Below are 26489 nucleotides of genomic sequence, written 5' to 3'. Positions count from 1 at the left end.
GGATATCCTCTGGACTTAGACAGCTTGGTTTCTTTGTCCATAAGAGGTTCAAACAATATTATCTCTGGGCCAGCTCCATCTAGGATTTTCAGTTTGATTCAGCAAACTCTTACGGTACTAGAGATCATTTGCTGCAAATAGAAGTGCCTGGTTTTCTTGATTACCTTAGCATTGCCTTCTGTTTCATAAGCTCACCCAATCTGACATGTCAACCCTCGGCTTCCTAAATTTTCCTGTAATATCATCATCAGTCACCCTCCGGCTTAGAAGTTCTTTCTCGGTCTTCCTGTTGTCTACCAAACCAAACCAGCTCTCCTAAGACCTGACTTTCTGAGCTCCATACTTAGTTTCCACCACCACAAAGAATCAACTTTTTATTTCCCATGTGTTCAGTGCCTCGGATGTCCTCCGGACGCATGGAGCCTTCGCTCTGCTCCACCACTAATAGCACATGACTCTCTGTCATACGAGTAGCTGCTCTTTGGACACGTCTCTTATATTCCCCCTCTCCTCGTAAAGTGAGCATAATAAGAAAAAGTGTCGCAAGTCGGTGCAATATCAGATTGGGCGACGGACATAAATTCACTGGACAATCTGTTTATGCCGCCCGGAAGTAAACCTCGGTCCGCTGCCACAGGACTAGGCGGTCCCTCGCCTGCTCCGCTTCCCTCCACGCGCCGCGGCCCCCCAACTTCCGCTTCCAGGCGGGGCCGGAAGTGCAGGCGGGGCCGGAAGTGCAGCCGCGCCCGCGGGGCGCCGCGGGCGGAGGGGCGCGCGGAGATGACGCAGGCAGCGCCGGAAGCCGCTCCCCGGCGAGGCTGCGGGCCCGGAGCGGCGGCCGCCGGTGCAGGTCTGTGTGCTAGGCGGGGCCGGGTCGCGGAGCGGGTTGCTTGGCGCCCGCGCCTCTGCTGACTCGCCGCGCCCCGGGCTGTTTGCGTTTCTCTCCCTGCAGGCGCCATGGCTGCGGAGCGGACCCGGCCGCTGCGGGGCTCTGGCGGCCCGAGCGCGCCTCGCTGGTGTGAGCCCGGCGCGAGGTCCCGGGCCCCGGGGCGCTCGCTCAGGTCAGTGCCGCGCGGAACACGGCTCCGGGAGGAGGGCACTTGGGAGCGGCGAACGGGCTGAAGGGATCTGGAGTTGATTTAGGGATGGGAGAATGGAGTGATTGCCTCCTGGAGCCTCAGTTTCCTTAGCTGCGAAATGAGTTAACCGTGATGTCCCAGGGCTGTTAATGAGCTTGAAGGATGAAGCAGTGTGGAGAGGCGGTTTATGAAGTACAAAGCGCTGTACTAATGTGAGGGACTGCGCCGTAATTGTGGGTGTGCCATGGAAGCAGCTGTGTATGTGGAGTGCTGCTTGCAATAAAGATAGCAAGGTTAATGCTGAATAATGGTGGTAACCAGCGTTTCTTGTAGGCTTCCCCTGTGCGGATACTGTGCTAAACGTTTTATGTGCGTTATCCCGTTTATTCCTTGTAAAAACGCTTGTAGATAATGCTGTTAGTGGTTACTTTTTACCAGTGAGGAAGTTGGGCTTGAAGGTGAAGTGATTTGCCCAGGGTCACCCAGCAACAAGTGGGGTTTGCAAAGCCCCATTTTAGAAACCCTATTTGTATTCCTTTAAAGCTTTTAAAAATTCATGTTAAAACTGAAGGTGTATATAAACAGATATTCATACGGTCTTAAATTCATAAAGGGGACCTTCACTCCTATTCCTCCACTCTCCAGTATTCTCTGGAAACAACCAGTATTAACCAGCTTCTTGAGTATTCAAAAGATATTTTATGTACATGTAAGTTTATTTAGATAAGCTCAGAGCCTCTGTTCTCTTTAATCCTGGTTGTGCTTGATAAGAAAAGACAGAGAAGATGAAGCCTCCTTCCCAAAGATAGCAAATGTCTTGTTTTCTCTCTTGATTAGGCCAGGTCCTGAGAGAGGAGAGGTAACTGGCATTCATCATGTTCACTCAAGAATGTTCTATCTTTAGTAAGACCTGGAAGTATAAGTTTTGTTTGCTTCTTTGAGAAGGGTTGGGGCTGGGCAAGATGTTGTGCCTGCTCCTTCCTGTGAGACCCAGGGAAAGTCACTCCACTTTGGGTGCCATAAATTTCTTCACTTATTAAGGGCAGTTCTCATACCTTCCACAAGGTCGTGAAAATCATGTGAGGTATCATCTATGAGTAGTACTCTAGTGTTTCAAACCAGTACAGAGATGAGAGCTACCTGAGGGAACGTAGGGAGTTAATAGCAGAACCAGAGACCAAACCCAGGTCTCCCATCTCCCAGTTTAGGAATCTTTTCACATCTGTTTCAGAGCTTTGTGATTGTTAATACTGAGGGCAAAAGGGCAAGTTTTATGTTTAGTCTGAAGTTGGCGTTGTGGGGGAGGATGGGACACCATGGAGTGTGGAGAGGGTGGAAAGGGAGTGCCTCTCCTGGGAAATCAGCCTCCTGTCAGTCACTGCCCTTAATTATAAAGTTAAATGCCCAGTAAGTTTGCGCACTTGAGGTTTTTCTTTTTTTCCTGTATATTTTAATCCATTTTAAGAGAAATGGCGGTGGGGGGATGGACAAAAAAGAGAAACTGGTAATGTCTTAGGGTTGAAAGGGACGTTACTGGGAGCTTTCCTGCCGGGTACTCATAGTAATAAAACTAACAAAATGTGCCATTTGAGTTACCCTACTGGGCTGTGTTCTAAGCTTGTCCCTACTGTTTGTGATTCATGCAGCGCTCAAGGTGAGCTAGCTTCCATTTTACAGATGACAGAACTGAAGCTCAGAACTTAGTTGAGTATGTCCATGATCACATAGGAAGTGGCTGAATCTGTGGAAGGTCTGATTGACTTCAAAGCATTTTCCTTTACCTCAATCCACCTCTATAGTTAGCTGTCCTTGACTATTCCCAGTAATGGGAAGCTCACCAACCTGGAGGCAGCTGTTCCATCATTGGAAAGCTCGGATGTTTTAAAAGCTCCTCCTTCAGTTGAATTGAAATCTCGCTTCCTGAAGTATTCCCTGTGGGGCCTTGTGCTGCCAGTACATCATATTCCAGAGGCTCTAAGAGTTCAGTTTAGACCTGTGACCTTAAGAAAGTTCTCTCCAGAGTCGGTTCATGTTTTAGAGAAACAAAAGCTGATTTTTTTTTTTAATAGAGCATTCTGCAAAGCTAATGGGTCCTCAGTTCAGTTCAGTTCAGTCCAGTTCAGTTCAGTCGCTCAGTCGTGTCCGACTCTCTGCGACCCCATGAATCACAGCACGCCAGGCCTCCCTCTCCATCACCAACTCCCGGAGTTCACTCAAACTCATGTCCACAGAGTCGGTGATGCCATCCAACCATCTCATTCTCGGTCGTCCCCTTCTCCTCCCGCCCCCAACCTTTCCCAGCATCAGAGAAAGATGCCTTTTTCATGATAGTGAGAGATGAAGAACTGAATAAGACCTTCCCATAAAGGGTTCAGTAGCTTAAAGGGCAGTCTTTAAGAGTTGGAAGAAAAATTCTTGTTAGGAGAATGTGTAAATCTCAGAAATGCCTGGGTTTTTAAAGGTGCTCATTGGCAAACATCCCATAATCTCTGTGGTGTCATGGGTTCACTGATTGGGTGTGCTATACGATGTCTCCTAGTTATTTGGTAATGATACTGTTTTCGTGGGTATTATAAATTTGCCTTGTGTCCATTTAAGTAGCAGTTCATTGTACACAAATGTCAGTATTCCTGAGATGTGTATGTGGCACGCTTTGTGTGTGTGGCCGGGCAGGCGTGATCGAAGAAGCCCCTCCCCCCACTTCATGGTAACAAGGGCTCCTGGGCACGTGTTTTGGTTCTATTGTTAATCGGCCAGGATTAGTCAGCTGTTGGCGATATTCTGTGACTGTCCACGGAAACATTTTTCTTGTCTTGCTGTGAATGATTTTTTTTAAAGTAAAACTTTTCCAGAAATATTACAGATAAAAGGTTGTTAGGATTCAGGAAAAGAAGACTTGTTAATCTTGTTGGTGGCTTTTTTTTTTTTGCTGTGCCAAGCAACTTGTGGGACCTTAGTTCCCTGACCAGGGATCAAACCCAGGCCCTCTGGCAGTGAACATGCAGAGTCCTAAACACTGGGCAACCAGGAAATTCCCAGGACACTTGTTACCTTATGTTAAGTTCATATAACTTGCCGTGGACTCATTAGCTTTTGGCAGCCAAGTAAATCCTTAAATTAATAAATCCTACCAAGCCCAAACCCTGAGACTTAAAAGTCCATTCACTATTCAGTAACATTAGACACCAGATGATGTGATTAGAAGTGGTTTGTTTGCTTTAACTGCTTTTTGTCTGATAACAAATGTTCCTGCCAAATTCGATATTAGGAAATTAATGAAAATGATCTTTACATACCTTAATATTAATGAAGTTGGACAGTGAGATCTGACTGTCTGTGTAAACCTGGTAAGTGAACATGGCATCTGGTCCCATCACTTCACGGCAGACAGATGGGAAACACTGGAAACAGTGACGTTATTTTCTTGGGCTCCAAAATCACTGCAGATAGTGACTGCAGCCATGAAATTAAAAGACACTTGCTCCTTGGAAGAAAAGCTGTGACAAACCTAAACAGCATATTAAAAAAACAGAGACATTACTTTGCCGACAAAGGTCCATCTAGTCAAAGCTTTGGTTTTTCCAGTAGTCATGTATGGATGTGAGAGTTGGACCATAAGGAAAACTGAGCGCTGAAGAATTCATACTTTTGAACTGTGGTGTTGGAGAAGACTCTTGAGAGTCTCTTGGACTGCAGGGAGATCCAGCCAGTCAGTCCTAAAGGATATCAGTCCTGAATATTCATTGGAAGGACTGATGCTGAAGCTGAAGCTCCAGTCCTTTGGCCACCTGAAGTGAAGAACTGATTCACTGGAAAAGACCCTGATGCTGGGAAAGATTGAAGGCAGGAGGAGAAGGGGATGACAGAGGATGAGTGGTTGGATGGCTTCATCAACTCAGTGGACATAATATTGAGCAAGCTCCGGGAGTTGTTGATGGACAGGGAAGCCTGGTGTGCTTCTGTCCATGGGGTTGCAAAGAGTAGGACACAACTGAGTAACTGAACTGATAAATGAATTTATTTTCCTCTTTCACTTTAATTTGGACATTAGGTTTTTAAATTAGTATGACAGTATGATGGGAAATTGGTCAGATTACAAGGAAAGGTTTTTCTTTTAATCATTGAAATGTTTCAGCACATGAAAATCTAATTTAAAAAAAAAACCCCATGTACCTGTTGCCCAGCACTAATATCTGTCAACATGGCTGATCTTGGGAAAGGTGGTTTTCACGGATTTGCTTTACTTGCTCTTCTCTTCCCGTTAGTTTAGTCACCATTGTTAAGAGTGGGCAGACACCTTGACACAGTGTGGATTGATGGATACTTGTGTTTTTTTTTGGGGGGGGGGTTCCAGTTAGTCTTAAAGGGGAAGATGGTAAAATCAGATGGACTCAGTGCTCCCAGATCTTATCACCAGGTTGTGATTCTCCTGTTGGTAGCTAGCTTCAGAGAGAGAGAGACAGCTTGGTGTGTCTGGAAGAGTCCTGGTCTCGAGAGCACTGGCTTCCAGTCTGTTCTGTTGCTGTTTCAGTAGCGCTGTGGCTGTCGGCAAATCGCTGACCTTCTCTGACCTGCAGCTTCCTCAGGTGCAGAGTGAAGGAGATGGTACCTTTCTCTGTGCGTCTTGTAAGCGTTCAGTTCAGTTCAGTCGCTCAGTCGTGTCCGACTCTCCGCATACCTCCAAGGACCCTCATGGCTCTTGGGGACACATGAGGTTAAGAGGTGTCACCAGCTCATATGAACCTTATTAAAACAGACCATGTAAGGAAAGATAAGGCTTTTGGTAATTCATGTTCTAACAGGCAGTGCCGTAAAGGAAGTGGAAGAACCAGATCACCTGAGCCATATAGCTTACTGCATCTGCTTATTTTTCTTCCCCAAGGCTTTTTGCCGAAACACCTGTTGCAGAAGCCAGTAGTCAGTTCTGTGATTCTTGTAACAGGTCAGGTTATACCTAGCCTAATAACTGATGTCTCAAGTTACTGGTCTAAGAGACTTACTTTCTGGGTGTCACATCCTTGTGCTTATTTTTGTGAATTTCTTGCCCAAATAGAGTGTAATAAGAAAATGGTACCATGATAATCTTGATGGGGGTTCTGTCATACGGAATACACTGTTTCATAAAGAATGAATGCTTTGTAAATCTTTTCCTGTGAGGGTGCGTGTAGCGTGGGCTGGACTTCAGAAGGTGCAAGGCGCTCACCAGAATTGTTTTCACGAGTTATGTTTGGGAGGTCATGGTTTGTTAAAGTATGTTTTCTCAAGTGTGTTTTCTGTGAGCATGGAAATTATTTCAGATAAATACAATGTATTAACTGTAAAGTTGTAATGTAACTAAGCTCTAAAGTTGTAACAGTTTTTTGCACTAATTTTTAATACTTCATTTGTTAGCAGTCTTGCTTGAACGGTCTTTTTGAGCAGAACTAATACAATATTTTGATGTGCCACAGGTAAATTTTTCCATAACCTTATGGAGAGAAAGGACTTTGAGACATGGCTTGATAACATTTCTGTTACATTTCTTTCTCTGACGGACTTGCAGAAAAATGAAACTCTGGATCACCTGATTAGTCTGAGTGGGGCAGTCCAGCTCAGACACCTCTCCAATAACCTGGAGACTCTGCTCAAGCGGGACTTCCTCAAACTCCTTCCCCTGGAGCTCAGTTTTTATTTGTTAAAATGGCTCGACCCTCAGACTTTACTCACATGCTGCCTCGTCTCTAAACAGTGGAATAAGGTGATAAGTGCCTGTACAGAGGTGTGGCAGACTGCCTGTAAAAATTTGGGCTGGCAGATAGATGATTCTGTTCAGGACGCTTTGCACTGGAAGAAGGTTTATTTGAAGGCTATTTTGAGAATGAAGCAACTGGAGGACCATGAAGCCTTTGAGACCTCATCTTTAATTGGACACAGTGCCAGAGTGTATGCACTTTACTACAAAGATGGACTTCTGTGTACAGGTAAGAGAGCCTGGACCTTTCTTTAAGTTTTTTTAATTTGTGCGTTTCGTGGAGTGTAATCTTTACAGACAGAACGGAATACCCCTCAGGCTTGAGAGCGGCAGTCGTTAATTATCTGAGATGTCTGTGGCAGCATATACAGGGGCTCCATCCCGATGGGCTCCTCCCCTCCCCACCGCCCCTGCATCCTCCTTCACTCTGAGCACAGTTATTTCTATAAAATTTTATGAGAAGAAAGCTCCAAACATTCTTTTAATGTGATATGAGTCTGAAAGCTCTGACTACGTTTTTCTATGCTTTTTTCCCATATACAGTCCCTCGTGTTGGTTTTCTTTTTTCTTATCACCAGTAATTTTTTGGGAAAAAAAAAACTGTAGAAAAGTTGCTGTCTTGTCCTAGCAAATAATTCATTTTGAAAGAATTATGAAACCTCTCTGTGTTTGTTTCCTTGTATTTAAAATATGCAAAGGGAGCTATTTCCCTTGCTCTAAGATCCTGTGGTTCTGAGAAGAATTTAGGAGTTTGGGCATGGGAATGAAAATAGCTGGATATTTTAAAACTCAGCAAGCAGGGCTTCCCTGATTGCTCAGTGGTAAAGAGTTCGCCTGAAAATGCAGGAGATGTGGGTTTGATCTCTGAGTCGAGAAGATCCCCTGGATAAGGAAATGGCAACCCACTCCAGTATTCTTGCCTGGGAAATCCCATGAACAGAGGAGCCTGGCAGGCTATGGTTTGTTGGGTCATGAAAGAGTCAGACACGACTTAGCAACTAAACAACAATAACAACAAACAGTTAAGTAACTTTTTATTATAAATGTAATGATTAAGGTTAGAATTATGTGCATCTTCCAGTTATAATGGGCACGTGTTTCTACACATTGTATAGTTAGTGCCCATGTTTCAGGCAGTACGTGTTGGTACGTGTTGCATGTAATGAATGACTCAGCAAAGTTTAGAGTGGCCCGAGGTTCTCGATCGTCTTATCAGTGATCACAGTGTATTCACTTCCATCATATATAATACACAGTATTGGGCTTCCCAGGTGGTGCAGTGGTGAAGAAGCCACCTGCCAATGCTGGAGACACAAGTTTGATCCCTGGGTCAGGAAGATTCCCTGGAGTAGGAAGTGGCAACCCACTCCAGTATTCTTGCCTGGAAAATTCCTTGGACAGAGGGGCCTGGCGGGCTGCCATCTGTGGGATCACAAAGAGTCAGAACCGACTGAACACAGTGCTGCGGCACGAGCCGTTCCATGTGTTTCTCCCTCCAGGATGGTTTCGGACAGAAGCTGAATGTCACCTCAACCACGTAGTTGCCATGTACTGTTCCTTTGTGTAAATGTATCGCCATCATTTAGCCATTTCCGTATTAGTGCTATTCAGGTGGTTTCGGTTTTTATGGATACTTTTGTCTGCATTATTTTTTCCCTTTGGATTATTCATTTGAGGCGGAAGCCTCAGAGCAGAATCACCAGATCCAGTTTGAATGATTTTATAGCTCCTCTTAGTGTCCTTTCCAGATGTGTTGAATTGATGCTGTGCCCACAGCAAAGTCTAAGGTAAACCTGCTTCTCCCTCAGAGTCTTAGCATACTCAGTTTAGTATTTTTAATAGTTAAGAGAGGTATGATTTCTCAAGGCTGTTTTAAAATTGAATTTCTTTTATTCATTGAGGATGTCCATTTTCTTATGTGGTGACATTCTCTGAAATGCTCAACACTTTGTCAGTTTTAGAAAATAAACATTTAAGGTATTTCATGGTTTTGTTTGTCATCCTGAGATTACTCCATGCTCATGTTATTTTCCCTGTCCTGTTAGAAGCCTGATTATTGGAACAACATCATCTGTTCTTCTATACCTTGATATACTTTCCCACCTTTGGGGATGACTTTTCAATATTCTTTTTGCCTCATAATCACTGGCAGGTTTTTTTTTTTTTTTTGTAAGATTAAGATGCCATATTGCCTTTGAACTTGGCACTTACTCACACTTGGGTCAGTACTGGCAATTGACTCATTTTCAGAACTAGCTCAAGCCTGAATGTCTTGTTAAAGTTCACTTTTGAAATGCAATAAAACCTCAGATACTTGGCACAGAAGTGACTGGAATACGTTCACTGAATTTCCTAATTACCTGAGCAGTTAATATCTACAAAGACTGTGGACACAACCCTGCCTTTTAAGATTATTCTCCAGGTGAGTCTGTATGCTATCTTATTTTTAGTATGATTAAATTCACTGGCTTTGCTTATGAAAAATTATGCTACTGCAAATGATTCAAAACGTTTGTTTAAAGCAGCATTCCTGAGACTGTTACTAGCAAGAAATATTTGTTAATAGAGTTAAACGTGTGTTTGAATCACCTTGTCACTTAAGACCTTGTCTTTTCACTGTTGTTGAGTTGGAAGATTCTGAATTTGGCAATAAACTTAGTGACTCTCAGATTAGCTCTTAAGCAAGCAGTGAACAGTATTACTAAAAGGATTAGTAATGCTAAAAATTAGCATGGTATAGATTGTATGATTGTATGAGATTGTTCAGAATTTCAGAAATTCTGCTTATTTCTGAAATGGTAAGAAAGGAACCTATTGTGCTTTGTGCTGTTCAGTAGGTATTTATTTATAAAATGCCTACTGTGTGACAGGCAGCGTGAGCATGCGTAGCTGAATTGTTCTTTCCTTAAAGAACGTACACTCTATGATCATGAAGGTAACCTGATTGAGTGGAAGTCTCTGTGTGAATGGTGGCTAATAAGAAAACACTGCCATGGGGAGTTGCTGCTCCACCGTGGCAGATAATTCCCGTGTGGAATTCAGACTCAGAATTGTCAGATCTGACTTTTTAGGAGAAGCCCGAAGTCTAGGTTTTTGTAAAATGGCCTCATTTTTTAAAAAGTAATCATTTTTAAAATATTGTGGTTGTATCACCTATAAATGGCTATATTATGACCTCTGATTTACAGGCAGGCAAAGGAGAAAAACGAGTTATAAAGGAGGTATGATCAGATGATGTATTTAACTAGTTTTGTTGTGGTGAACATTTCACAGTATATACAGATATCAAATTGTTATATTATACACCTAGAATTAATACAATGTTGTCTGTAAGTTATATCTTAATTAAAAGAGAAACCAACCAAAAAAATGATGTAGTTGAATTGTATGAGGAAAATAAAATTATGTAGTTGTTCAAAAGAAGGAATGGTTTCTTCATTTGAGAAAGTAGAGTAGTGTTTATGTTGGGTCTTGAAGAATGTATACATTTTAGAGATTTGAGATACACAGTCAGGGTTTTCCAACAGGAAGAGAAGCATTCTAAAGGCATGGAAAGGTCCAAGCATGGAGGAGGAAAATACCGAAATCTTAGACTATAAATGGGGACTCTAAGACTTTTAGAATATAATCTGAAGAAATAGGTTTGGGCTGGAATGCCGTGAACATGTATGTGGACAGTTTTCTGTGAACTCGGGATGATTTTTGAGCAGAAAGTCTGGTTCAGAGCCTTCCACTTCAAAGAAACTAGTGTTTCTTGTTTCTGTCAGACTTGGGTCCTCTTTTTACAAGATTTTACAGTATCCCTCTCTCATGAATTAAAAGTCATGGAAGCAGCTTATCTACACATACACATTTTAAAAATCAGTATAATAGCCAAAGTCTGACCCAGAGGAGAAATAAGAGAACTGTAATTTAAAGTAACATTGAACACATGCTCAACTGTGGCTATTGTAGGTGGTAATCAGATGTCTGCACCTGTGTGTACAGCCATTGTGAGCATGGCGGCTGTGAATGTAGAATGTATTTGTGTCACAGATACCACCCATGACTTGATCTTTTCACGTGGTGAAAAGCCCTTAGCAGAGTCCCCAGGAAAGGACATCTTCCCTCAGTTTACCTGATAGTTACACTCATAGAAAAGTAAGCACACAGTTAACCTGCTAGTATGCTTTGTAAAACAGCAAAAATTAGGCTCCGGTAACTAAGAGTAAGCTTTACACTTACGGATATCTGGCAGGACCTTCAGGAATGTCATGCAGAGTATAAGATGATTCTCTTTGTGCACTGCAAACATTACAGTATGTCCGGCATCCCTGGTTTCTGCCGAGTATAGAGGCCAGTAATGTCCTTTCACTGTGACAGTGAAGCCACCCACCATTTCTAAAGTGTTCCCCCTAGAAGATATTAATTCTTTTGATACCTTTTAACAGACAGATCTTGAGCTTCCAAATTAAATTACTAGTCTGTTGCAGTTTAGATGAGTTTAAATAGGTCTGGATACAGGATACTAAGGGTAGAGATGTTTGAAAGTAGCAGTTGAATGGAACAGCAGCTATTGAAATAGAAATGACAGGATTTGGCAGTGAACTGGGTACGGGGCAAGGAATAGGGATATTTCACAAATGACTGAAGTCTTCTAGCTGCATGTGTAAATGCGAAGATAGTACTAGTAAAAGAATGGAAACTGAGACTAAACTGAAGAGGATAGATGCAGTTCAGTGTGGGATGAACCGAATCTAACTGGATGTGTAAGTGGAGATTCCATAATGTTTGGAAATGCAGGGTAAGAGCTTTCGAGAGTGCTCAGGGCTAGAATGATTTAGGAGTTGGTCACATCATGGCTGTGGCTGCAAGTGAAATTTTAAAAGGAAATGGAGAGAGGAAAAAGAACGCATACAGTGTAGGGTGGATCCTTTGAGTGTGTACCCAGAGAAAAGGGAGAGGTAAAGAGACAGAAGGGTATTAAAGAGAGTTTTAAAAAGGAGAATGAAAGTTGCCTGTCTTAAAGAGGCACTAGTAAATGTTTATTCAGTTGGTTAACAGAGCCAAACCACTCAGGTGGTTGGGATCTGATTCTACCAGTTAAATATTTAAACTTAGCTCGATGAGATAGCTTACTCTATTTGTGCTACAGCTCATTTTTCTGCTTTCCTTTGTTACATTACCCATGTTTAATTTTTATATCAAAGATTGTTTTCACCCTCTTTTCTGAATTGAGAGGGATTTTTTTTCCCCTTTCATGTAATGTAAAAGAGTCTACATTTATTTAGCTCACTTTCGTCTCTGCACAGCATCGGTGAGCTCTTTGTAAACATGTTGGGTTGGTCAGCACAGCAGATGAGTCTTTGAAGAAGGCTGACAGCGGAAGAGGAGGGAATGATGGCTCCTACAGGCTCTGCAGTTGAAGTCAGGCTTATGCCTTGTAAAACAGAGTGCAGCCCAGCCTGCTTGTTTTCTGACATTTTCAGTTCAGTTCGGTTCAGTTCAGTCGCCCAGTCGTGTCCGACTCTTTGCGACCCCATGAATCACAGCATGCCAGGCCTCCCTGTCCATCACCAACTCCCGGAGTTCACTCAAACTCATGTCTCTTGAGTCGGTGATGCCACCCAGCCACCTCATTCTCTGTCGTCCCCTTCTCCTCCCGCCCCCAACCTTTCCCAGCATCAGAGTCTTTTCCAGTGAGTCAACTCGTCGCATGAGGTGGCCAAAGTATTGCAGTTTCAGCTTCAGCATCAGTCCTTCCAATGAACACCCAGGATTGATCTCCTTTAGAATGGACTGGTTGGATCTCCTTGCAGTACAAGGGACTCAAGAGTCTTCTCCAACACCACTATCATGGTGTAAAATGGAATGGCCTAATGTTTTCCTCTGTAACATTGGATAATCTCCTCCCCCACTTTTTTTTTTTAACAAATTGTGGGAAAATAGAAGATTTACCCTTTTAACCATTTTACGTGCACAGTTCAGTGCCACTGAGTCCATTCTTGTTGTTGCACAGACTTCACCACCGTCTGCCTCCAGAACTTTTTGCCTCTTCTCAAACTGACACCATACTCGTTAATCACTGGCTCCCTATCCCTCCTCCCACAGCCCCAGGCAGCCACCGTGCTGCTCTCTCTGAATGTGAGTACTCTAGGACCTCGTGGGGGCACTCTGAGCGGTATTTGTCCTTTTGTGACTGACTTAACGTCACTTAGCACAATGTCTCCACGCTTCCTGCGTGTTGTTGCCCGTGTCAGAATTTCCTTCCTTTCTGAGGCTGAATAGAAACCCTTTGACGTATAGGCCTCGTTTAGTGTATCCTCCGTCCTAGTTTGTAAGTGGCCTTCCTGCTTCCAGCTTTGCTCCCCTTCAAATCTTTTCCTGTGACACTGCCACAGAGGTCTTTCAGAAATGCAGATGAGGTCATAGTTAAGCGTCCTCCCTACCCAGTTCGCCATCCTGACCTTTCCCACTACTTCCCAGTCACACTGAACTCTTGTCAGCGTCCCTGTTTGAGGCGGTGCCTTCTGACAAGCATTGTCAATAATTCCTAGATAGTTTTTATTAATGGAATGGGTTCAAGGAGTTCTTTGTGAATCGACCCTAATGCGTGTTCACATATATTTATATAATAAATAGAGGTATTTAATAGGTACTTAAATAGTTACATTCCAGGGATTGGTAAACCACAAACCGCAGGGGCCAGATCCAGCAGAGTGGAGTAGTTGCCCCAGAGACTGTGCGGCTCAAGAAGACTAATATATTTACTGTCCAGTCTTTTACAGAAAAAGTTTGGCTGAGCTCTGGCATATACTGTTGATATTTTATTTTTTTTGATTGGGGAGAGGGTGCTGATCACTTTATTCATCCTTTAAATTTCAACTTGTTAATATTGAAAAAAAATTTTAATTTGTAGAATATTTATTTTTGGTGGTGCCACGTGGCACGCGAGGTCTTAGTTCCCTGACCAGTGATTGAACCCGTGCCACTGGCGCTGGGAGCTCAGAGTCTTAACCACTGCACCGCCGGGCAAGTCCCAAGTTTGGGTATTTTTTAAGCCATGAAATTCCTTCTTCAAACAGTGCTATCAAGGCCTGGCTTCACAGCGAATCAGAGCGTGTGGTGTGGAGCCAGGCGTGCCTTCTCCTGGGGTGTGTCTGTGGCGCACCTCGATGCTGAGGAGCGCAGCAGGAAGCTCAGCGGAGCTCCTTCCGGGCGCTGTCTCCTCTCATCCCCGCCTCTTACTTGCTGTGGGCTGGTACTGCCCACCACTTGACTGAGTTGTTACTGCTGGTTTCGCCTTTCTGTCTTCCTTGGAAGACCAAGCACTGTAAGAGCAGGATCCCTGCGTGACATAAAAGTTCTCTAAATATGGGTTGAATGAATGAAGGCGACCCTGTGAAACACTGGCAGTAAATCACAACCAAGCTCGGTTAGGACCAAACATGGTTTCTTTTCCTTCTTTAGCTTCCTAGAAATACAGTCCCCAAATGCTGACTCTGCTAAGAACCTGCGTGGACCTTAAGGCTCCCTGACCTGTGCCGTCCACAGCGGCCACTCACCACCCCGGCCTTGCGCGCCCTAGGCAGGGCTCGTTCAGACCGAGCTGTGAGATGGGGAGCACTTGCTGGGTTCTGAAGACTTATGATGTAAACCGTTTCATTCGTAAATTTCTGTATTGGTTACATTAGCTGATAATGTTTTTTGGCATACTGAGTTAAAAATTAAATTATTTCCCCTTTTTTGTACTTTTTAAAGTAAATATTAGACAAATTTATATCGCGTATATGGCTTGTCTCTCGGATAGTATTGTTCCTAGATCATTGGTCCTCAGTGCATTGCTAATAAGTTCACCTGGCAGGTTCTTAGGATTGTTGGCTCCTGCCTCAGATGTTCTGAGTTAGAGTCGCGGACGATAGGCCTGGCGTGTGTGTCTTGATACAGCTCTCGGATGTCCTGAGTTAGAGTCGCGGACGATAGGCCTGGCGTGTGTGTCTTGATACAGCTCTCGGATGTCCTGAGTTAGAGTCGCGGACGATAGGCCTGGCGTGTGTGTCTTGATACAGCTCTCGGATGTCCTGAGTTAGAGTCGCGGACGATAGGCCTGGCGTGTGTGTCTTGATACAGCTCTGCAGTTGTTCTGATGCCTCATATGCCGTTGAGAACCACCAGCCAGGTCTCACCTTTGATTTTATAGAAAGGAAACTGAATCCCTAATTAGTAAAATAACAACAAATAGAGTCTTCATTTCAGTCTGCTCTCAGGGATTTCCTAGGTTGAAATTTCTGCTCTGCTCTTTCATAACTGATGGATGTTTTTCCATTGTCTGAAACAGTGGGTCTTGATCAGTCCTTAAAGGTGGAATTGTGGCTGGCTTTTATTTAGTCATTTAAGCTTTTTGAAAACTGATCAGTTGGTGCTTTTCCAAGATACCATGTCCTTATTACAGGAATTACATTTATGTATCTTCAAAATGACTTTCTCTTTGTCAATTCTTAATATTTTATAAAGATAAATTGTGAAACATGAAATAATCATTAGGATTTTAAATGTGATTTCCCCAGTGGCTCAGTGGTAAAGAATCTGTCTGCAGTGCAGGAGAGATGGGTTTGAACCCTGGGTCTGGAAGGTCCCCCGAAATGGCAACCCACTCCAGTATCCTTGCCTGGGAAATACCATTGACACAGGAGCCTGGTGGGCTACAGTCCATGGGGCCACAAAGAATCAGCCATGACTTGGTTATTAAACAGTAATGTTGTGAATTGTTACACAGTTTTCATCAGAGGCAGAAGTAAAACCTGCCTTTTATCCTGCATAATCTTAAGAGACTTTACAAGCTCTTTGCTTAATTGTTCTGAATGTCTGGGAATAATTTATGTTTTGTTTTCTTTGAAGCTCCTTCACACATTTCGTGATGGCTCAAGAAATTAGCAGTTAGCCTTTATAGAAGTTAACCAGTGATCGGGGCTTGTCTCTGACTTGCCTTAGAGTGGAGCGTGTTCCAGCCTACAACTTTACTATTTCAGCGTTCTTTGTTTGTTCAGAGTTGGATAATGGACAGGCAGGCAGGTGTATACACGCAATGATAGGTAATACCCATCATTTTAAGCTTAAGGCAGAGAGCTCCTGATAGCCACAGATTTAGGGAGGTTTACAAGTGGATGCAGCAAGGGATGCGCCAGTCAAACCTGGCTCTATAACCTGGAGCGTTTGGGGAGAAGGACTAAACCAAGGCTTGGAGTCTGTCCCAGGCCTGCTAGCACTGTTATGGTGACACAGAACAGGCTGTGTTCCTCTTTGTCTGCTTTGGTTTTCCCCAGCTATAGAGTGGGAGAGCTGGAGGAGGTTAAGGTTCTCCTTTAAGGATGCCACCTTTGGGGACTTATTTTACTTCTTTAGTATTTGTCTTCTTATTAACCTCCCTGTTTTTCTCTTGAAGGGTCAGATGACTTGTCTGCAAAACTGTGGGATGTGAGCACAGGGCAATGTGTTTATGGCATCCAGACCCACACTTGTGCTGCGGTGAAGTTTGATGAGCAGAAGCTTGTGACGGGCTCCTTTGACAACACTGTGGCCTGCTGGGAATGGAGTTCCGGAGCCAGGACCCAGCACTTCCGGGGGCACACGGGGGCGGGTGGGTTGCCTTTCTTCAAAGCTTTCCACAGTTACTTTAACCACATTGCTTAAAGCCAGGGGCCAAGAATGTGATCCCTCTTTTTTTTTTTTAATTTGTCTTTCCCCCTACTCTTTTTTTAGTCAGTACAGTTAATTGCTTTATTCAGGTTATTCTTGCTTACAATTTTACCTCAGATTTTGCTTTTCCTTGCCCATTTTTTAACTTGTAATGCCCTTATGCCCTTGGGCTAGGAGAGGCAGTTCTTCTCTTCTCCCGTTCCATTTATTTCCTGTTTGCACAGTCTGCCCCCCTTTGTTTTGATCAAATTCCATACCTCCAAATGGAGTAAATGTAAATTTAGTCCACTTTATTTGTAGAATTAGGACTGGAAATCCTTAGTAGTGACTATACAGATTACATCAAATTGGAGCTTGGCTGATGATAATAATCTCACTGCTGAGAGACAAGATGAAAAGGAGATACCTGAATATTTCCTAATAAGGTTGCAGCAGCCTTGGTTTGTAAAACTGGTCATCTGAATGAAGCCCTTTGATCAGAGTGTCTCCTCTGCTGCGTTGTATCCTGGAGCTTTGTGCAGAGTTCATGTGATCTAGTTCCCTTCTCCTCCCCCGCCCCCATTACCCACTGCATTAGCCTCTGAGAGGCGCAGTCTGTGCTCTTGAGCATCACATTTGTGAGCGCCTTCCTGGACACCCTAAACCGGTTGAGTTTCTCTGCTGTAGGCCTCCAGTAACCTGTGTAACACCCGTCATACAAGTGAGTATGGTAACTGGTTCCCCACCAACCTGTCAGCTCTGGGAGGACAGGGATCCCACCTGTCTTACTCACCCTTAGGTCCTGAAGTCCTTGCATGGTGCTCAGTAACTCTTTAAAGTAAATTCAGCTCTTTTATAGCAAAAAAAACCCACAATAAACCCCACCGAATCTGCACCCCCCATTTTGTTTGTCATCCTGTACATTTTTCAGTCTGCTACCACTTGTTTGTAGTAATTAATATTTGAAGATATATGATTTAATATGGACCTTATGTATCAAACTGAGTGTAATATTCCACAGTGTCAAGGATTGCACCTGTTCCAGGTGATTTGATACCTGGTCAGCTTTGACAGCCTTGTTCTAAAAAATTTCCTCCTTACTGTTGCCAAGACATTGCTGTGGCTTTTCCTAACTCCATGCCTTTGCTGTTCCCTCTACCTGCAGTATTCTCTTTCTTTTCTTGATAAACTCTACTCATCCTTTAGGGCCCACCTCCAAAACGCCTCTTCCCTGAAGTCCTCCCTGATACCCCTGGGCAGAGTTAGTCATTCTCCTTGGTGTTTCCCTAGCAAGAGGTAAACATTTACTTTTTTTTTGGACTTCCTTTTCCATCCCTCACTTAGAGTTCCTTAAAGAAAAGAGCAGTGTCTTCATCTGGGTCCCTGGTGTCTCTTTAGAGCTTGACAGGCATTTGAAAACAAGTACTCGTTATACTCAGGCACTGTTTTAGGTGCCAGGGATATAGGTCTGAAGAAAATCAGACAGTTTGAGAGAATGGCTCAGTCTGAACTTAAGATCTTTGTTTTTCTCATTACACTGGTTTTTCTTGAGTATGAATACTCTTGACATTTTATCTTACCACAATAAATAGTTCAAATCTCAGTAGGTCCACCTGTTTTTCTTCTCGGTCCTGAGAAGTAATGCCAGTATCTCCTACACTTGTTTGTCTCTGACTCTGAAGCTGGTACAAATATGAGAGATGGTATATTCCAGGGACTTTCCATCCTTAGAATAATAAACTATAATAATGAGAATTTTGAAATGGGTTTTTTTTTTTTTTTAAGCAAAAAATTGCTAGTTGAGAAAGCACCCTTCTTACAGTAGTTCTGGTTAAGAAAGTTATACATTTGGGCAGCTAGGACGAGTAAGTGTCATTGAACTCTACTGTGAAAGACCCGCAGGCAGTGGCGTATTTTAACTCTGTGTGTGTTGTGTATGCTAGTGTTTAGTGTCGACTACAGTGACGACCTGGACATCTTGGTGAGTGGCTCTGCGGACTTCACTGTGAAGGTGTGGGCTTTGTCCGCTGGGACGTGCCTGAACACACTCACCGGGCACACGGAATGGGTCACCAAGGTAAGAGGACTCACTGAGGGTGGGGGAGCTGGGCCGGGTTGGAGGGTGCTGGACGCTGACTCGTAAGTGGTCGAGGAGTCATGCGATGGAGTAGGCGCCACCCCGAGGCCTGGCGGCGTGCAGCAGTGACCAGCATGTGAGAGGCACTCGGTAACTTCGTGAACGAATGGCTGTGGACGTGGGAGGGTGCTCGCAGTATATTCAGTGGGTAGAGGGAGTGAATAAAACAGGTTAGGTCAGAAGCTGCGTAGAGTATGGTGATAGTTTCTGAATGTGTTTTTGCATCGCAATGTTGAAGGTGATTATTCCTTGTGAAGTTGTGAGTACTTTTTTCCCTTTAGGATAAGCACGTTTCTTTTTAAATCAGAAAAGCAGTTTTCATTTTGAAAAAGAAAGCGCTTGCTGGAAGTGGAACAGGGACAAATATGCAGGCTGTTTAAAACACCACTGTGCTGGTCTCTAGCCACTTTTATTGAACATATAATTGGAAGCTGTAGCCAGAGCAGCAGAAGAATAAAAGGCATCCGTGTTGGAAAGGAAGAGGTAAAACTCTCAGTATTTGCATGATGTTTTGATGACGCCATCAGAAATCTGTTAGAACTAAAACATGTAAAATTGCAACATATAAAATCTGTATACAAAATCTGTTGCATTTCTGTACACTGATAAAGAACCATCAGAAAAAGAAGTAAAGAAAAAATAGTCCCATATATAGTTGCATCAAAAAGAATGAAATAACCTGGGAATAAATTTAATCAGTATATAACAGAAAGACCTGTGTATTGAAAACCATGAGACATTAATGAAGGAAATTGAAGTAGACAAATAAATGGAGAATTGTTTCATGCTCACAAATTTGAACAATCAAATGTCCATACTTTCCAAAGCAACCTATAGAGTCAATGCAGTCTGCATCAAAATTCCAATGGTATGTTTCAAGGAAATAAGACAAATAATCCTAAAATTCATGTGGAACCGTGGGGGAAAAAAACCCTTGAAAAAGCACAAAGCTGCAGGCAAATTATGTGACAAAGATACAGTAATTAAAGCAATGTGATGTTAGCAGAACAGATGCTTAGATCAATGGTACGAAATTGAGAGCCCAGAAATAAACCCTTGTGTCTATGGTCAATTCATTTACGACAAAGGAGCCAAGAATATATGATGGAGAACGGACAGTCTCTTCCATAAGTGTTGTTGGGAAAACTGAATAGCCACGTCAAAAGAATGAAACTGAACCACTGTCCTGTCTTAAACTGCACATAGAAATTAACTCAAAATTGATTAAAGGCTTAACTCATGCGATGAGTTGACTCACTGGAAAAGACTCTGATTCTGGGAAGGATTGGGGGCGGGAGGAGAAGGGGACGACAGAGAATGAGATGGCTGGATGGCATCACCGACTCGATGGACATGAGTTTGAGTGAACTCCGGGAGTTGGTGATGGACAGGGAGGCCTAGCGTGCTGTGATTCATGGGGTTGCAAAGAGTCGGACACGACTGAGCGACTGAACTGAACTGAACACAGCCTGAAATCCTAAATTCCCAGAAGAAAATGTAGTGAACATTTTGACATAGGTTTTGGCAGTGATTTTTTGAATCCGGCAACAAAAGCAAGAATAAAGTGGGACTGCGTCATACTAAAAGCTTCTGCACAGCAAAAGAAGCCATCAACAAAATTAAGAGGCAACCTCCTGAATGGGAGAAAATACTTACAAATCATAGGTCATGGGCTAATATCCAAAATAGATAAATCATGCAACTTAAGAGCAAAAAACCAAACAGTCTAATTAAAAATGGGCAGAAGATCTGAACAGACATTTTCCCAGAAAAGATGTATAGATGAATGAAAACAGCAACTGACAAGTAAATGAAAAGATGTTCAGCATAATCATCAGGACAAAGCAAATGTAAATCGGAACCACAGTGAGATATCACCTCACACCAGTTAGGACGGCTGTTACCAAAAAGACAAGAAGTAGCACATTGTTGGTGAGGTTGTGGAGAAAAAAGGAACTTTGTTCACTTTTAGGGGAATGTAAATTGGTGCAGCCACTGTGAAAAACAGTTTAGAGGTTCCTCAAAAAACGAGAAATAGAACTTCCACTTGCTCCAGCAATTCCCCTTCTGGGTATCTATCCAAAGAAATTGAAAACTCAGAAAAATACATGCATCCCCATGTTCATTGAAGTATTATCTATAATAGTCAAGATACAGAAACAACCAGAGTGTTCATTGATGGCTGGCTGGATATATACGTATATTGAAGTATTATTTAGCCATAAAAAAGTAAAATCTTATTTATGATAACATGGATGGACCTCAAGGACATTATGCTAAGTGAAATAAGTCAAAAAAAGGCAAATACCGTACAACCTCTTAAAAGTGAACCGTACCGGCGAGGGGGCAGCCAAGTTCATAGACACAGGGAACAGGTTGGTGGTTGTGAGAAGCAGAGGGTGGGATGTGGTGACTGGGAGAGATGGGTAAACTGGTCTTGCTTTCTTAAATTGTGAGGAGAGCAGGAGGGAGGGAGGAAGCAGGAGGAAATCTTGCAAGAAGTGAAACAAAAATTTACAGCATCTTTTAGAGAACATTGTGATATCTTCTAGTTTTAAAGAAAAGAATTGCCGTGAATATCAAAAGCCGTGTTAATGGAAATGCCATGGAGAAAAACTGTTCCTGAGCCTATCGTGCTGTTCTGTGAGGGGCTGAGTATACATGAGTGAGCAAAACAGACCCAGCCTAACACGAGTGTTAGTCTAGTAGGGGAAATGGTTCTTAATCAGTAATTTCACAGATAAATACATAATCACAAATTGTATTAAGTGCTTGTGGAGGAAGAGTGTAGTGTTCTCTGAGAAAGTCTAGGAAGGTGTCTGATTTAGTTTGATTGCAGGAAAGCTTTTAGAAAAGGTGCCAAATATGAGGAATGAATTGGAGGCAGCTGTGTAAAGACTAGAGGAGCGTTCAGAGGGTACGGTGTGTGCACAGGCCCTGGGGTGGCAAAGAGCCCCGAACTTCTGATAATCTGATGCTTTGGAGACCAGCGGAGCTGAGCTGCAGTTGGAGGAGGTGTGGGAGCGGGGCCGTCCGGTGTGCTTTACTAGACCTTATTAAGCATTTTATGTGATTCTAAGTGTAGTAGCAAGCAATTGATGAGTTCTGAGCAAGAGTCTGGCGTGATTCATGTTTTAAGAAAATAACTGCTGAGTGAAAACATGAATTCGAGTGGGGCACCAGTGGACACAAGTGGCTGCTCGGCGGCCAGTTAGATTTGTGCAGTGGCCCAAGCAAGAGAGACCCTGGCATGGACTCGGATGGCACGAAGGAAGGAGAAGGGCTGAGACACATGCAGAGGCTGTGTCTGTGAGGTAAAGCCAGCTGAACTTATGGGGAACAAAGCAGAAAGATGACGAGTGGCTTTTAGACTGGGTGGCGTGGGTGACTGTGTGAGAAGACCAGTTTAATACCACTGAACTGTGCACTGAAAAGTGGTTAGGATTCTACATTTTATGTTCTGTGTATTTTACCACAATTAAAAAAAACAAAGACTTGGGAAGAAAAATCTGTACTGGGCACATTCAGTTTTAAATAGAAAAGTTATATAAGACAATTTAGTGTTAGTTAAAGAACAGTGGATTTGGGGCTAGGACCTGACTCTGATGTCTTAGACAAGTGACTCTTCCCTTCAGGGCCTGAGTTTCATCATCTGCTCAGTGTCCTTATGAATGTTAAGTGAGGTGATGGGACAGCTCTCTGCAAGTTTCATTTGTCTCTGCAGCCCAGGCTTCTGAGTGAGGGAGCCTGGCCTCCCTTCTCACTTTTTGCTGATTTAATGCTAAAATAACCAGGAGGTTAAAACGTCTGCCTCCAATGCGGGAGACCCGGGTTCGATCCCTGGGTCGGGAAGATCCCCTGGAGAAGGAAATGGTAACCCACTCCAGTACTCTTGCCTGGAAAATCCCATGGACGGAGAAGCCTGGTAGGCTACAGTCCATGGGGTCGCATAGAGTTGGACACGACTGAGCAACGGAACGGAACGGAACCAGATCCTGGTGTTTACAGACTGTCCCAAGTGCTCATGGGATTTTAGCTTCTACTACATTTATTTTCATTGTTTTATTTCATTTTCAGTGTGATTATCTGAGATAATAGGTGCCCCAACCTCTGTTTTTAAAGATGAGGAAACAGAGATGAAGAATTTAGATGGTCCCGCCCAAGGTTGCAAAGTCAGCATATGACAGATTCTGGTCGCAAGAAGAACGTCTTTTCTCTCTGTGACGCACGTACTTGTGAAAACAGGCCATTTGTACCTATTATGTGTATGGATTTTTTCTTTCCTATTCTTTGTCATTTTATGGTTTTAAAAATCAGTCCTAGTGCTTGCTTCCAGACCAAAGCTAAGGGTAAATACTGCCAATATTAGACACTTTTAGATCCTGCTGATAGCCTAGAGAATCTGGTTATAATAAAACTCTTAGTAAAGGTTAACTTGAGTTATAGTTAACATAGAGTTATAGATTACCCACATACCTTATCCTTTCGAACTCTCTTTCATATTTCACTTAAAAGGAATGTATATAAAAAGGTCTTTTCTATAACATGGATATGTATTATTTCTAGGTGGTCTTGCAGAAGTGCAAAGTCAAGTCTCTCTTGCACAGCCCTGGAGACTACATCCTCTTAAGTGCAGACAAATATGAAATCAAGGTGAGGTTTTTTTCCTTTGATGAATTTGCTTCATGAAAGAGTGTGGCACAGGGAAGTATTTCAAGGGAGGCAGGAATGTCTTTAGTGTAAGCCCTCTTAAACCCATTGGAAAGAAAATTAATTCATTTTCTCCGTGTTCTAGGTGGTTTCTAACTCTGATTTATAAATGAAGGGGGAAAAAATCGACAGAAATTTATCTTCAATGCATTCTTACCATTTTCTTAAGACATATATCTCCTGCCCTCCTCCATTCTTAGATCTGAAGTATGAAAACATAAACATTTATTTGTATAATAATAAAAGCAATTTGCGAGAAGTTTACAGAGCACTCTGACATATATTTTTAGTGCATCTTCTAAAATGTGCCATACAGTAGGCACTGTCTATCTTCATTGCAGGAACTCGGGTTCAGAAGAGGTTGAATATTTTACCCGAGATTACACAACACGTAGGTGCCAGATGAGAACTCGAGACCCCGCTTCGGCTGTGAAACTCGTGGTGCCTCCAGTTTACTTCACGTTGTTTCTGACTTAAGCAAACACACGCCGCATTGTTTAAGAACAGGCTCTTCTATGGTGGTGTGATCTGTCATCTTTTCTAATTTTCTTTTATCTGTAGATTTGGCCAATTGGGAGAGAAATTAACTGTAAGTGCTTAAAGACGTTGTCTGTCTCTGAGGATAGAAGTATCTGCCTGCAGCCAAGACTTCATTTTGATGGCAAATACATTGTCTGTAGTTCGGCACTGGGCCTCTACCAGTGGGACTTTGCCAGTTATGATATTCTCAGGTAATATTTCACTGGGCCTTTACCGTTAATAGTCTGTTGCAGTTTAATAATATAGACAAAACAGTATTTGGATAAACTGGTTAATAACTTGCTTTGGGGAAATGTTTACTCACATCAGTTGTGAATGATTCTGTGCTGAAACTCTCATACAAAAATATTTTAAAGGCAGTAATTAAATTAGAAAGAGTTATATGTTAGAATGTAGAGGTTCTAGCTTCTAATTCCTCTTCTTAAGTGCTGTGTGCTCAGTTGCATCTGACTCTTTGAGACCCCATGGACCGTAGCCCTCCAGACTCCTCTGTCCATGGAATTCTCCAGGCAGGAATACTGAAGTGGGTTGTCATTTCCTCCTCCAAGGGATCTTCCCAACCCAGGGATCAAACCCGCGACTCTTGAGTCTTCTGCATTGGCAGGTGAATTCTTTGCCACTGCACCGCCAGACAAGCCCAACCCCATTTCTTAACTGAGTTAACTTCCCCGTTCACAATGTCTGAATTCTCCTGCCACTTTTTCTGGAAAATGAAGAGTTTAGATGAAAAGATCTTTCAGATTTCCTCTAGCTGTAATATTTTAAGTTCTACTTCCTGGAAATTTGAAACTGTGCATTAAGGGATCAAGTGACCTTCTGTTGACTAGTAGAAAGACAGAGTGCTTAGTGGAGGTTACAGGCTGCGGGCTTTCTCTCCAGTGAGACAGGCCTGTAGACAGTTTTGTGATTCACTGCATACCATAGACCCCTCTTGGAGATGGCAGTATATGGTAGCATATTGGAGGCTGGTGGAAGTCAGTGCTGTGTGGTGATTAAGAGAACTTACTTGGTGATAAATCAACCTTGCTTTAAGACCTAGTTCTGTGAGTTTCTTACCCTCTCTGTGCCTCAGTTGTCTCACCTGTAGAGATTAAATTAATTGCCTCTAATGAGGATCAGTCCTAAATGAAATCAGTCCTGAGTATTCATTGGAAGGACTGATGCTCAAGCTCAAGCTCCAGTACTTTGGCAACATGATGGAAAGAGCTGACTCATTTGAAAAGACCCTGCTGCTAGGAAAGATTGAAGGCAGGAGGAGAAGGGGATGACAGGACGAGATGGTTGGATGGCATCACTAACTCAATGGACATGAGTTTGAGCAAACTCCAGGAGTTGATGATGGACAGGGAGGCCTGGCATGCTGCAGTCCATGGGGTCGCAGAGAGCTGGACTTGACTGAGCGACTAAACTGAATGAGGATCTAGCTCAGGACCTGCCGATCTGTATTATTACCGTGTCTGAGAAGTCCTGCAGAAAGAAACCTGTTTTAATTTGTTTAACCTGTGTACCTCACACACATTGGCATGGTGCCCTTGCTTGGAGGAGCGCCTGTTGACAGCTCACAGAATTGGTGTTCCTAGCGTGCTTCAGAAAGGACTGCCTGGAGACAGAAATTGAACATTTTATCTTCATTGTTTTTATGTGTGACTGTTTAGAGGTCAGCTCCTGCCAGCGAGCAGCTGACAGCCCATCTTTGGTCGTACAGTTACGGCCTCATTATTGTCTTCCTGGAGTCAGACATACACTGCTACTTTTTTTTTTTCCAGATCTACATTCCTAACCAGTTAGATTTCCAAGCTATCAGAATAATTTCTGGAAATAATTGATAATTGCATGCTGACAAAACAGACGGGAACAGATCCTAGAAAACATTGTCCAGGCACTTCATTTCACAGGTTTGGGAACTGAAGTTGAGAGAGGTTAGGGGCCGAATATCCTGCAATGCACCCTCACCCAGCACCCACCCACCCCTCCATCCGTCCATGGCTGGACCATCCAGCAAGCCAGAGAGAAGGAACTTTTGAAAGAACTGGATTCTTTGCAAAGTAAGAAATTCAAGTACAGTTGGCCATGGGTTTTGCACCCACAGATGCAACCAACTGTGGAGAAGGAAATGGCAACCCACGCCAATATTCTTGCCTGGAGAATCCCAGGGACAGAGGAGCCTGTTGGGCTGCCATCTGTGGGGTCGCACAGAGTCAGACACGACTGACGCGACTTAGCAGCAGCAGCAGCAGCATTCAACCAACTGAGAATGGAGAATTTTTTTAAATTTTCAGGAAGTTCCAAAAAGCGAAATTTTGAATTTTCCATGCATCAGCAACTGTTTTCATAGTATTTACACTGTATTAGGTACAAGTAACCTAGAGATGATTTGAAATATGTGGGAGGATGTGTATAGGTTATATGCAGATACTGCACCATTCTGCGCGAAGGACTTGAGCAGCCATGTGTTTGGGTATCTGAGAGGTCTCCGCAGCCAGTTCCCCCCAGATACGACTGTCGTCACCATGGGAAAATCAGATCTTTGATGGTTTACTAATGTTTCTGTTTGAATTAAAGTTTGGAAGAGAGGGGTGCTGAGGCAGGGTGGAAGAAAGGTGTTGTAATCTTTTTCATGCTTAGAGTCTATGAAGGT

The 26489-nt window shown here is 43.1% G+C and overlaps 1 protein-coding gene across 1 annotated transcript in view; it reads left to right on the top strand.

The window, feature by feature from the left end:
• The first annotated feature begins 729 nt into the window (after positions 1–729).
• FBXW2 (F-box and WD repeat domain containing 2) overlaps positions 730–26489 on the top strand; it is a 34305-nt gene continuing 8545 nt past the window's right edge. The window contains exons 1-7 of the mRNA XM_055427766.2: positions 730–850; positions 953–1061; positions 6530–7039; positions 16232–16426; positions 18408–18541; positions 23168–23254; positions 23873–24042. Coding sequence (XP_055283741.1) covers positions 6550–7039; positions 16232–16426; positions 18408–18541; positions 23168–23254; positions 23873–24042 — 1076 coding nt within the window. The 5' untranslated portion in view covers positions 730–850; positions 953–1061; positions 6530–6549. The remainder of the gene's footprint in view (positions 851–952; positions 1062–6529; positions 7040–16231; positions 16427–18407; positions 18542–23167; positions 23255–23872; positions 24043–26489) is intronic.

The sequence above is a fragment of the Moschus berezovskii genome, chromosome 7, assembly GCF_049115385.1.
Source record: "Moschus berezovskii isolate FMDL1 chromosome 7, NW_MosBer_1.0, whole genome shotgun sequence".
In the NCBI taxonomy this organism is placed as follows: domain Eukaryota; kingdom Metazoa; phylum Chordata; class Mammalia; order Artiodactyla; family Moschidae; genus Moschus; species Moschus berezovskii.
Note: the sequence above shows the minus strand (reverse complement) of the source record. Positions and strands in the feature narration are given on the sequence as shown.